Here is a 13,277-nt window from a genome sequence, read left to right as displayed (position 1 = left end):
TGAGTTAGCATTTAAAAAAAAATAAAAAATTAAGTGGTGCAAAAAATACATTTAAAAAAAAAAAAAAAAAAACCTCAGAAAAATAAGGTGTTTATCAGTGTCCAAATCATTCATAACATAATGAGTTCAACAGCAGACACGTTTGAGAACTAATATTAAAAATTGCTTAAAACTTAAAAACGCAACATAAAGAAATGTGTTTACGCTTGATTACATTTTTAAATGAATCTCTTTCATCTCACTGAAAGCAGCACAGAATTCCATAAATAAAGATTAAGAAGGGTAGTGCATGATTTCTGATAAAGCTCAGATTAGTTCATGACAATTCTATATTAAACTTTGCACTAAATGGCACTGAGATTGAAATAAAAAAAAAAACAACTAAACAGTGAATAGGGTAAACCTATTAAGGGAATTGCTGAATTCAGGCTAAATCTCTATAAAAATTGCCTACCTCAGCTATTTTTGAGCAAATGTTGCAATACCATTGTTAATTCACTACAAGTCACTGTTCAGCTAATAAACAACACCATTATAGGTGCGTATGAATCCAATGGACAAAATGCAATACTGACTTAGTTACCAGACTCTTGCAATGGTATCATCAGTATTTGGAATCTATACAGGTTTTTTTTTTTTTTTATCAACACACACACGAACATGTAAGATGGAATGCCGAGATCAGGAGAGTCAGATACACAAAACAACACGCAATAAAAACAGAGCCATAATACCATCAGACCAGTGTCTGAAAAAAACACATAAAACAGTTTCAGTAGTTTTTACACAATTCCAAATCACATATTAACACATGAGTTCAATTCACAAATCTCACCCCAATTAATAATCTCTTACTTAAAAGTGGTATGCACTGGTACCATTCCACATCGACAGTACATATGTAGATGTCATTTCCAGGAATTCTAATTTTAGAGCCAAATCCATCAGGTTCAGACTGGATCTTCATTTTCATTCCCAGGGTCGTTCAAATCCTTAAAAATATGTTTATCTACACTATAATTTTCAACCACACTTAAATTGTAGGAAGTGTGGTTTTTAGAGTTAAATGGCCCAGCCAAAAAGAAAATAACATAACATTCATGTAGTGGAAATTGTTGTGGAGTGTCTGGTTCTTGGGAGATTTTTTTCTACAAGCCGGATGCACATGTCATGAAATCCATATGACTTTCAAGAATGAGAATCATCTTCTACTGAGAAGCCTGCTGTACAAGTTACAGCAAAACCATGCCACGTTCTATTTAAAGTGCCTGCACAAAGTATGATCTGGCTCCTGTGGATACTGAATCTCAGGGTGTCACTTCCCATTAGAAAAAAGGAGCAGGTCAAGAGTGATATATATATATATATCATATGTAAACAAAGTGATATGATCCAGCCCCTTAAATACCAGCATGGTATTAACCGATATACTGTGTGTGGGTGTACAGAGCATTCTCTATGTACATAATGCTCAACAGGCTGGGACTCTAATGCTCTCAGTAACCCATGGCCGTGGCTACGAGCCATAGGACAGACATGAAAAGAAATGTTCCTTATTCACGGCAATGCCAATTCACAGCAAGTCATCCAGCGTTCTAGTGACACCACTCAAAGTCTTGGATGAGGAAAAGCCTTTAAGTCACAATGTAAAAAACAGGATGAGTACTACCAATAGTAGTGCCAGCAGGATAATGATAGCACACCACTGCCGTCGATCTGTAAAGGACACATTGACAATGGTTACATTTCACAGAAGCACACAATGCAATCTACATATAATAAAAGGCATGGTTATCAGAATTACAAATGAACAGATCCCTCACAGACCTGGGTTTATGAATTACTCTAGTTTACATAAACCTGATCAATGTCAATATACAATTCAACCACACATGGTCTAACATTGCTGTGAAAGGAGGAACTATGCAGGTTTATTAAAGTGAAGTGTAAAATACCTTGAGAATAGCAAATGCCTTAGCACCTGCAATAAAGGTTCTCTCTCTAAAGCTCTCTTAAAGAAAATCAGTTAAAAATCTAGCATGAAAATTATTAACACAAAACTCAATAAAAATGTGTTGTTTTTTGACAATCAATTCAAAGAAAAAAAACAATGAGGATGAACTATGGTGTTAATGGGACATTAGGCACAACTGTTACAAATTATACTGTTTAACATTTGTAAAGAAGATCAAGGTGATCAGTTCATACTCCTCTAAATAAATTTGGCGATTTCCCAGTGAGTCCCCAAGAGTATGCACCTGTTATTCACGAAGCACATCACAGGAGGAAGGAAGTGGAACCTTCAGATTCAGCAGCTAAGGGTTACACTGTTTAGGGAACTCTTGTTCCGGGTCTGATGATGACGCCCCAATGACACTGCCAGAAGTGAAGCTATTCTGGCAGCATATATATACTCTGTAAGTGCTGCATTTCACATGAAACACTTGCACATACAGATTTCAAATCTGTGAAGTGATCATAGTGCTTGGAGTAACGCTTTATTTAACCAACTAGAAAATTGTGCTTACATTATTTTTGTAAGGAAAAGTGTATGGCATGCATCACTTCTAATTAATAATATGGAGGAACATTGGCCTGAGTAGCAATGGGCATAGTGATTGGCTGAGAGAGTGAGCTGACTGAGTATCACAGCTGCCCATTGCTGGTATGAATTGTTATGGCTAAAGAACAGCGTAATCTCTGCCATAGCCATACCTCCTGTGGGTTCAAGGGACAACCATTTAGTGATAACAAATCTCAAAATGTTAACATTGACTCCAGAGACAGAACTAGTGGACTCCACACACTATAACAAATTTGATTAGAGGTCTAGAGTGTCCTTTAGAGAGAGTAAAAGTCTATAAAATGTCTAAACTTTTAATAAAATTGTTTCTACATTTGCACAAGTGTGCACAGGGTTGATACTGGACAGCTTCTTTGAAATTACAATGGAAAAAAAGAAGGAATGTGGAATGCCCTGTATTTCTTGCAGGACAACTGGACAAGTGACCCTTCACACACTATTATCTCCAACAGCAACATGCCTTTCATATTCTCTAAGGAAATTAATTAGTGTGTTGCCCTTTAAACGGCAGTTTTATAACGTTAGGATACTTAACAGCAATGCAGATGCCAATGTGCTGAACTGAAACAAAATATCAACCATGGCACAATAATTATGGTGAAACTGAAAAGCCATCTGCAGGAGTCTGGTTTGGGGTAAAAGAAATATCAAAACACAGCTGTATGAAATTAATACATACATATAGCTAAGACAATGGATGTGCATAGTAAGTTCAAAGGTATCATACAATGGGATGCTGCCTTGAGCATTTGGTGGCAGGATAATGCATGCACATCAACTGTGGTAGTCATCCTATTTAAGTATCAATTTTAATTAATACATTTATTCGCAACCGGACAAAGCATAGACACAAATGGACAGACAATTCAATTAGCTCTTTTGGTCTGACAGTTTCCTTTTAAATTCTCAGAGATTCACTCTGTTCTCAGTAGAAACTACTGTACTGAGAAAGACATTTTCACATTCAGACAAAAAAAAAAAACCTAACCTTTTTGGATTAATGCTGCAAATGTGTGAAAGGAAAAACGACTTGAATACACACACAGAAGCAAATTTCAGTGACTTCATTCTGCACAACAGATTGGAACAAAAAAAAAATAAAAATCTGCTGGCCAATAGACTAATAGGGGAATATACTGGCTATATTATATAATCAATGTCAGCAGCAAAAAAAAAAAATCTCCTTCTGCTAAGTTTATGGCACATTCGATACATCTCAAGGTGGTAAAACCATATAGGCTAGACGTGGTATTAAAATGATATGGCATTTCTACCTTTCTTTATGCAATTCATAGTGAGAATTTACACCTGTATGCCAACTATTGACAGAGTTAAATAAATGCATTTTCCTTTGTCACCTTGAAAAGGCAGATGCACTGATAAACCACATTTCCCTCTTGACACGTTCCCTGAGGCACAATGCAAGCACCACTAGAACCTTCATTATAGTCCTACTCACCACTCGTCATGTGGGAAACCTTGGCCAGTTTCTTTAAGACATTATCCATTCGAGACTGAGCTGTATCTATTTCATGGGAAAAGTCATCCAGCATCCTAAGGGAAGAAAAGGTAGGCTTCTTGCAAACTATATTCTTGATCTCAGTAAATGATACAATTTTATTAAATATATGCTCCAGTGAAGAGTAAACAACATGGGAGAAAGAAACGTACCAGAAAATTGTGACCCAAATCTAAGTAATGCATAATTATCAATATAAAATGTACCCTGGCAATTTGCTATAGATTGCATTTAGTGCTGGGTCTGCAAAACATTCCATCAACCACCAATGACAGGAAGGTTTTACTTGACCTCTGCTTCTAAAGAAACTGAAGAGAGCCCCCAATCTGTATACATATTTTCAAGTGGAAATTTAGAGTTTGAATTGTGTACTTTTCTAGGACACTCACACTGCTTGTTCATCCAACTCATTCCCAATCCGCTGCGACATATTCTTCAAGACACCGATGCTCCCAGATACCAACTCCAGATCATCATCCTGCTGATCCATAATAAGCTAAAAGAAGGTGTAATAGAAAAGGTATTCAAATACCCAGTCACAAAGGAGAATGACTTGATCATGTAATTGCCTGCAGGAACAGATGGTCCAGACCTCTCCCAAACATTTCCTCAGGTAAGCAATGGAGTAGGTTATGACAAAAATAAAATCTAGAGTGCTGGAGTAGGGAATGCAGAACAAGTCGACAACACAGAATGTCTGCTTTGCATGGCAAGACTTTAAAGGGACTCTTTTTTTCCGAATAAATGTTTTTTTCCACATCTATTGATCTGATCACTGTCTATTTCCCCTAAAATTACTTGACTTGTTTCCAGCACTGAGGCTCCTCCACTGCAACCCCCAGCTCTGCCATCATCAATGTCAGCATACCTACCAACATCACCAATTATCTTATCCCATCCAATGTTTCTCATCTGTATAGAATGACAATGTTTTACACTAAAGGGTTAAAATATCACTGCACCCACACCTACTCATTGAGCTGAAATGGTCTGGGTGACTTTAGTGGTCTTTTAAAAGGGGGATGTGTGCCGTTAAGACAGTCCCAGCTAATTTCAGGTCTAAAGAGCTTGCTGATAAACCACACCATAACCCTTTTAACATTAACACTTGGGAGCTTTCATTAGAACAATTCTATGGCCCAAATGTAAAACAAACAGCAGGAACATTCCATCATTTCTGTGGTGACCGCTCAATTTTCAGAACTTTGCCCCAGAATAAATAAATATTCTCCAGTGTCTATACATCTTACCTGCTGCTGCGAAACTTGACCTTCCAAAAACTGTGAATTTACTGTCTGTAGGTCATTATCTAAACCCTTGTATTTCTCGGTTTCTGGGTTCCAGCCCTGCTTTGACCCTTCTCCTAGGAGCACCTGAAATACAAAATTACTTTTAGTAAGCCAGTAGTCAAAATTTAGGGAAACTTGATTTGTCTGTCTGGAACTATATGGTTAATAAGCTCACCTCCTGTAACTTAAAATAACAGTACCAATGATCATCATCAAATTATTATATGTAAATAGGAATCCCCTTTCCTAAAGGCCATAGGACGATGCAGAGTTAGCCATTAAATAGTGTCAGGAATGAGAGGGTGAGTAAACCATGTGAAAAGGATCTTTTGGCTGCAGAAAGGGTTGAAATTACACTAAAGCAAATCTATAAGTGTGCCTGCAACGGAGACCTGGCAAAGTGAGCCCAGTCTTTCATCTTTCAGAGGTCCAAAAATGAACTTCGTTAAGTTGGGTATTAATTACATCTAGAACCCAGAACTAAAGTGAGAATTCCAAGTGATGTTCAAATCTAAGGCTAGAGTAGCTGAAGTGAAAGCAAAGCCAACTTAGTTAATTTTTCCAGTTCATCTATTTTGACCCTAAATTTGAAGTTCACATTAAATACAATGATACGATCATCTGCCAAAATACCAAAGACATAAAAAAATATTTAGTCTATAGACTTTACATAACATACAGTGTTAGTTCACTGGGTCGGAATTCAGAGTCAGACAACTGTAACTCGAAACCACAGCAAGTGAACACGCAGCTCCTGTTAGAATGGTGACCCTTGGAAAATCACCTAGGAGACTAAAACGTCAGCGAAGCAAACAATACAAATGCTGCGCCTCTTTACCTGCCGGCTTTTTTTCTCAGCCAAAGCTTGTACAGACGGACTGGTCATCTGATCCTTCATGCCCTACATGGAAGAAAAAAAAAATGATATAAGTCAATCACTGTTTGAAAGCATCAACATCTACAATTAGTGTTAAATACAAAAAACAAATAAAAACCGTAAAAGGTCTGCTTGGTCTGAATCATGATGCAGATTACAATTTTACGCTAAAAAGAATGATGCGACAACTCAACCTTTTATTTATTTTTAATTAATTCAACTCCGTTAAAATACTTTTTACATTTCTAAATAGAAGACTGAGAATAATAGAGAATATGTTGTCCCATCATCTACGGTGATGGCTAACCATTCTGCACTCTGACACTCCAGCTGTTCTTGGCCACATTTTCCAAATACCAAGCCTGGGTGTTAAATGTTAGCCATCACTGCTTTGCTCATTAGAGCATTTCTGGCTATTCTGACTTTGGATTTTAAATTCACTTTAAATAGTAAGTAACCATGTTTAGATGTTTTTACAGTTCCACTTTAATACCCATCTGAAGCGGACCATGTCACCCACATATGTTTCTGGGTGACAGAGTCACTTTAAAAGTAAGTAAAGGTCATTCTTTTGACTTAGGTTTTAACTTAAGTTGAAATATTTCCATTTTCTCACAAGTAAATTGTTAACAGAACGGATACCATGTAAACACTACTCACCTTTACACACTGCCGTGTTTCACTTATAAAAGCTTTTCTTTGCCTCATCTCAGCTGGATCCAGACTGAACTTGCGAGGATTAGACTCCACAATACATGAATAGATGTTAAGGAAACAGTTCATAAAACACACAGAACCCAGAAATAATTTTGAATTTCAATGTCCTTGCAGTTCATTTGTGTCTTATTTTAGAAATGTGTCCAGAAACACAAAATGCATCATTTTTTGGAGATGGAGTCAAACATCAATATGCTCTGAGTAACACATGTTTTTCAGAGTCTTATCTAAACACTCCAACTATATGGAGAGTTCTGCTGGAAAAAAAATAACTTGACAAATAGCAGGGGTACCAGCATACAAACTATCAACTATCGAATTATCCACCCAACCTTGAGAGGTGTCCATATGATTTATGGAATGTGTTTGAGGTCCTTGGAGTAACTTAGTGCTTATGGTGCTCTGATTATACCTTTAATGAATGAGCAACTACACAAGTAAGGTTTGGTATAATGTGTCTACAGGAATGCTTTAACAGATCTCTCTAACAGGATATTATTGGTACAAAAACACGGGACACTACACAGATTCTGCCGGCTCTGTCCCATTTAGATACACGTATTGTGACGCAAAAAGGTCTGTTAAACAGGCTTAAATTCCCATTTTGTGAAATGCTCTATTATCAATTATATTCTATTAATATATTAAAATGTACTTGGGGTTCCACTAAAATGATTTCATGTTTTATAAGGTTGAGCCAATAAAATAAGACATTTACTTGGCATTATAATTTGATCTTGAAGGAAGACACTCTATTGAAAGGATATTAATAGTTTCATCCAGGTCCTCCAGGTCCCACTCGATGCTCCTCAAGTTGTTGCGTAATTCGTTGGTAGTCCAATCCAACTCTTCTCGAGTGGCAGTTGAAGGATCTTGGAGGAGGTCCGTCCATCGCTGAAATAACCCTTGTGCTGTGTTTACAGCTTTCTGTACTTCACTGTAGGTAGAAGACACAAGATCCAAATGTAAACAACTCTTAATTCCTAATGATGTATTTATGCTCAGAACAGAGGCGAGACAATAGAAAGCTCAGGACTACGTGGCACAGGTATGCTAACCCCTTATGTGAACCACCAACATTCAAGCAAAGTTAGAAATTAAAATATTAAATATAAAAACATGATTTAAAACTAGTAACTCCTGATCTAAACACTACAATCTGTTTTAAATGCAAACACTACCCTTCAAGAAACATACAGTCAGAGCAAATTACAACCGATTGTTTTATCACATCCCTTCACAAGCTGTTTTGCATGAATAAATATTGTTTAATACAAACAATTCCTTAGATGCATAACTTATTTAAAATAAGTTTAAATGGTCACTCAGAGCACCATAACTACCTATGCTCAATGCATAGGCCCCAGTGTCAGTCACATGAATATAAATATATTCAAATAATGTATAGAATATTAATATATCCTGAATCTGGGAAGTCAAATGGAGATTGTTTCTTATCTACATATGGAAATATTTGACAGCAGACTTTATCATTGAAATACATAACTATTACATAATGTACCACTGCATGAACCAATTATAATTATAGATAAATGATCTCTGCTAATGTTATTTTAATTACAATAAACACTGCATGTACAGAAGTGGAAATTAATACTAGCTTTGGTGCAGCGTATAATTATCTTTAGAAAAGGTACCCATGATGTTCAGCAAACTGCAAAATGTACCTTGCTTCTTGTGAAAGTCTATTTTAGGCAAAACTTAAAAACACGGTCTTGCAAAGAACGTTGGTATTCTTTGAAATCCCTTAATTCCAGATAATTTTCCAGGACACCAAAAAGACTGTCTTTAGAAGTAAAGGAACTTTCCTAAGTCGTTACGCTTTAATGATTGTAGCTCACAAATATGCATGCTACTATCACCAAGTAAACACCGATACTGACTGAGACCAGAGCAATCAGTATCAGCCACTTACTCAGCATGTGATTGTACTCAGACAACATTGCTTGCTTTACTAGGAATGCTGTGTGAGACTGCATTCGGAGAGTCCCTTCTTTTCCACCTGATTTAATAAGGATGTTAACTTAGAGTTTATGTAAAAGCCCATCAATATGGCCTAAATCTAAAAATCCCCCACCTCATCTTGCCCCAATAACCCACTGGTCCTGACTTTTATTATTGTTATTGGCATGTAGCACCAACATATTATGCAGCGCCTTACAATTATAGCATGGGGATATTTTTTTATTAACGAGTAATTGACATACAAAAATTAACAGAAACAAATGCTAACGAAGGCATATTCACACAAAAAATACCAGAGATAAACCTCAGAAATATTTCTGTGCTAGGGGTCCTGATGAACATAAATTTTGGTATAAACCTGCAAAGCCATGTTGTGTTTGCATGTGTTAAAAACAAACACGGCTATTCACTTAAACGAAAATTGTTTGAAATTCGCTTCAAAATTTTTTGTGATATTTTGGCTTTCAATTTTAAACTCACTTTAGTGAATAATCCTAAAAAATATAACTTTGGCTGGTGATGCAATGGCTTCATGAAAAGTGTCAAAAACCCATAAATAAATATATTGGAGTATCAATTTTCTAAAATATCTTGAATAGATAAGAAGAAATTTTAGATTTGATAACCACTGTTAAACTTAGATGACTGAAAACAAAAGTTGAATATGTTTCAACTTAAAACAGTAAAGTTTAACGTGTAACTATGGAAAATAGTGAAACATGCCAAATATAGGTGGTAGTCCAAAATCCAGGTCAAATAGATGCATTTGTTTTATCTAACTATAACAGGAATAACTGTGATAAAGGTGTAAATGTTTAATGTTTTATTTTTGGTAAATAATGTGTAACTATGAAAAATAGTGAAACATCCCAAACTTGTACTGGTTTTATCTAACTAGAACTGCAATAACTGTGATAAAGGTGTACATTGTCAATGTTTTCTTTCTTTTCCATGCTAAAAGCCCTAAGCATTATTTAAAAAAACAACAACAAAAAACAGCTTGTAACGTGTGTCTGTGCACTAAATCACTTAGAAGATTAACATAGAGTCATAGACAAAGCAAAAATGTAAAACTACTCTAATTATGAAGGTATTAAACAGGTCACCCATGTGCCTCCATAATCATAATAGTTCTCCCTAAATTTCATCCACCCTACCCCCACCTCCACTGTCACGCCTATCCCAAAATGTAAACACCCCTCCCCCCTTTACAACACAAAGAGGGTCCTTCCCCCAATTTCCAATAATCCAACCCTGCATGATGCCTGCTGTGGAGCACATCTCACAGGATGCTCACTGCACACCATGTGAGGCTCGGGGGCTGGAAGGTAGACCCCCACTTGTAGTAGAAATGCAATGCACCATGGGAGTTGTAGTCCTACATGGTGCCTTTTGACCTCTCTATGTGAATGGTGATGCACAGATTGGGTATTGATGTTACACGAGGCCATGGCAGGAATGATGATATATCAACATACTATAATATAATAATAACAGACTATATTAGTGTAATAATAACAATAACATACTATAATATAATATAATAATAACATACTATATTAGTGTAATATTAACATACTATAATAGTGTAATAATAGCAATAACATACTATATTAGTGTAATAATAACAATAACATACTATATTAGTGTAATAATAACAATAACATACTACATTAGTGTAATAATAACATACTATAATATAATAACATACTATATTAGTGTAATAATAACAATAACATACTATATTAGTAATAACCAGTCCCATTCATACCCCCTCCTCCCCCCATGTCCCAGCTCCTCTCACCCCTTCACAACGAAGAATGGATCTTCCATGGACATGTTCACTCAGCCCCTCACTCACACTCTCCGGTGCTCGCTCTCCGCTACTCACGGAGTCTTCCCTCCCACCCAGCCGCAGGCCACAAAGCACCGACCGCCCCTCGCTGTGGCGTCACTTCCGGCGCCTGCTCGCACAGGTCACGTGACCAGGAAGCAGAACTGGCAAACAAAGGCACGTGGGTGTTTCCATGGGGGGAGCTATGGGAGCTTTTTGGACTGACGGGGTTTGTGCTGGTGGTAGTGGCTGTTATGGTGGCCGTAGGGCTCTGTGGTAGTAGTTATGGTGGCTGCAGAGCTCTGTTGCGGCCGTTTGTTATGGTGGCCGTAGGGCTCTGTGGCAGTGGTTATGGTGGCTGTAGAGTTCTGGCAGTGGTGGTTATGGTGGCTGTAGGGCTCTGGTAGTGGTTATGGTGACTGTAGGGCTCTGGCAGTGGTTATGGTGGCTGTAGGGCTCTAGCAGTGGTTATGGTGGCTGTAGGGCTCTGGCAGCGGTGGTTATGGTGGCTGTAAGGCTCTGTGGCAGTGGTTATGGTGGCTGTAGAGTTCTGGCAGCGGTGGTTATGGTGGCTGTAGGGCTCTGGTAGTGTTTATGGTGGCTGTAGGGCTCTGGCAGTGGTTATGGTGGCTGTAGGGCTCTGGCAGTGGTTATGGTGGCTGTAGGGCTCTGGCAGTGGTTATGGTGGCTGTAGGGCTCTGGCGGGGGGGGACTTTGTTTTACAGTTAGAACTATAAGGATGTGGAATTCTCTGCCTGAAGAGGTGGTTTTATCAGAGTCCATACAGATGTTTAAACAGCGATTTGGATTAATACTTGCAAAAACATAACCTACAGGGATATAATTTCTAATTAGTGGGGTAATAGCTGCTTGATCCACGGAGATATCTGGCTGCCATTTTGGGGGGTCAAGAAGGAACTTTTTCCTAGTTTGTTGCAAAATTGGAAGCGCTTCAGACTGTTTTTGCCTTTTGGATCAACAGCAAAAACATATGAGGAAGACTGAACTTAATGGACTCAAGTCTCTTTTCAACTATGTTACGGTGTCTGTAGGGCCCTCTGGTAGTGGTTACGGTTGTAGGGTTCTGGTGGCAGGAGTTATGCTGGCTGTAGGGCTCTGTGGCGGTGGTATTATGGTGGCTTTAGGGCTCTGTGGCAACTGTGGTTATGGTGGCTGTAGGGCTTTGTGGCTGCAGGTCTCTGTGGTCTGGTACGGTGGCAGTGCTGGCTGTAGGGTTTTGGAGGCAGTGATGCTGCCATTCTTCTATAATGTCTTGGTTTCAGGCGACCACTGCTTTTATGTTTTTACATTCCGTTTTCATGTTTATTTTATGTATGTACCTGGGCAATCGAGAGTGACACCACTTTAAGGTTGAGAAGGTAAATCCTCACAGTCACAGTGTAGGCTGGTCCATTGGGTCAGGTGGAGCCTCCCTATGGTTTTTTATTTATTTATTTTAATCAACTCTATTAATTTGATAAGAACTAAAGTGTGTTATTCAGATAATGCATTTCTTGGAAAGATACTATGTATTGTAGATAATATTTACAGATGAAGGCAGAGTTCAAACCAGTTTACAATCTGAGGATTTTGTGGTAGGCTGTGACCGCTATGTAGGCCTTGGCAAAGGACGCGTGTGAGATGGTCTGAGTTCTGTGACATTACCACTGCTGTAACCACATTTGAGACCATTAGTAGGTAATTATTTTCTTTCTTTGTGGGTATATAAAAAAAACTGCTTGAAAAAATATCAGATTTCTTGTCAAGCACTCCTCTTCTTCCCCCAGTCCAGATATTTTTTCCCTCAGACTTATAAATGCAGCACATTGAGAAGTCTTTGCAAGGCAGATTCTTTGGGTAGTTGCTGCTTCTTGAGCTAAAAGCTCCCTATAGCCTCCCCACCCTCTTTCCCCATGGTAAAGGAGTAAACAAAAACCTTCTGTCTTTTGGAGGTTATGTAACAAATCTGCAATTTTTGTAAACTAAAAAACTGACATACGCTTCGCACATAAAGCACTTCAGCAAGCTAAAGTTCTTTAGGTGTGTGGAGTGTTCCTTTTAATCTAAGGTTGTTTTGGTGCTTTAGTGTCCCTTTAAATAATTTGTGCCAAAATGATCTGTATTATTGGAAAGCAGTTTGTTGCTTGCTCGAAATGTGATCTGATGGGTTATAATTTAAAAGCTAGCCTTGTAGCAGATTGTACATCTCTTATCAGTGCTGTTCACCCCAGAATAATTTTAGTATATTTGTTTGGACTGTGTTGTTGTTGTTGTTCCATACATATTAAGTGCCTTATTAGGATGTAATTTAAATACTCTTCTGTTTCCCAGACTTGGCTTGAATAAACATTTATCTACTTGTCTGCTGCCGGCTCTGGTCCTGTTGCTGTACTTGTTTCTCTACTTTTTGCTCTTCTCACTACAACTTGTCTAAGTATATTTTAGAAATTACCTTGTCTCAGGTGCTTACA

General features: G+C 37.8%; 1 protein-coding gene across 1 annotated transcript; it reads right to left on the bottom strand.

The window, feature by feature from the left end:
• Positions 1 to 400: 400 nt before the first annotated feature.
• Positions 401 to 10,907, bottom strand: STX6 (syntaxin 6). Its single transcript, XM_063427293.1, has 8 exons — positions 10,777 to 10,907; positions 7,754 to 7,923; positions 6,930 to 7,024; positions 6,231 to 6,293; positions 5,354 to 5,476; positions 4,493 to 4,599; positions 4,044 to 4,138; positions 401 to 1,716 (listed from the first exon to the last, which is right to left on the bottom strand). Exons 1-8 carry the CDS (start codon positions 10,809 to 10,811, stop codon positions 1,640 to 1,642), a joined length of 765 nt encoding a protein of 254 aa, XP_063283363.1. The 5' UTR covers positions 10,812 to 10,907; the 3' UTR covers positions 401 to 1,639.
• Between the last annotated feature and the right edge of the window lie 2,370 nt (positions 10,908 to 13,277).

This window comes from Pelobates fuscus, chromosome 7 (genome assembly GCF_036172605.1).
Source record: "Pelobates fuscus isolate aPelFus1 chromosome 7, aPelFus1.pri, whole genome shotgun sequence".
In the NCBI taxonomy this organism is placed as follows: Eukaryota; Metazoa; Chordata; class Amphibia; order Anura; family Pelobatidae; genus Pelobates; species Pelobates fuscus.
Note: the sequence above shows the minus strand (reverse complement) of the source record. Positions and strands in the feature narration are given on the sequence as shown.

Excerpts from the sequence above, each read along its gene's own strand:
- STX6 (XM_063427293.1), bottom strand. The coding sequence starts at position 10,811 with ATGTCCATGGAAGATCCATTCTTCGTTGTGAAGGG. Across the intron at positions 5,477-6,230 it reads CTGAGAAAAAAAGCCGGCAG|GTGCTCCTAGGAGAAGGGTC; the intron begins GTAAAGAGGCGC and ends TTTGTATTTCAG. Across the intron at positions 4,600-5,353 it reads GTCAAGTTTCGCAGCAGCAG|CTTATTATGGATCAGCAGGA; the intron begins GTAAGATGTATA and ends ACCTTCTTTTAG.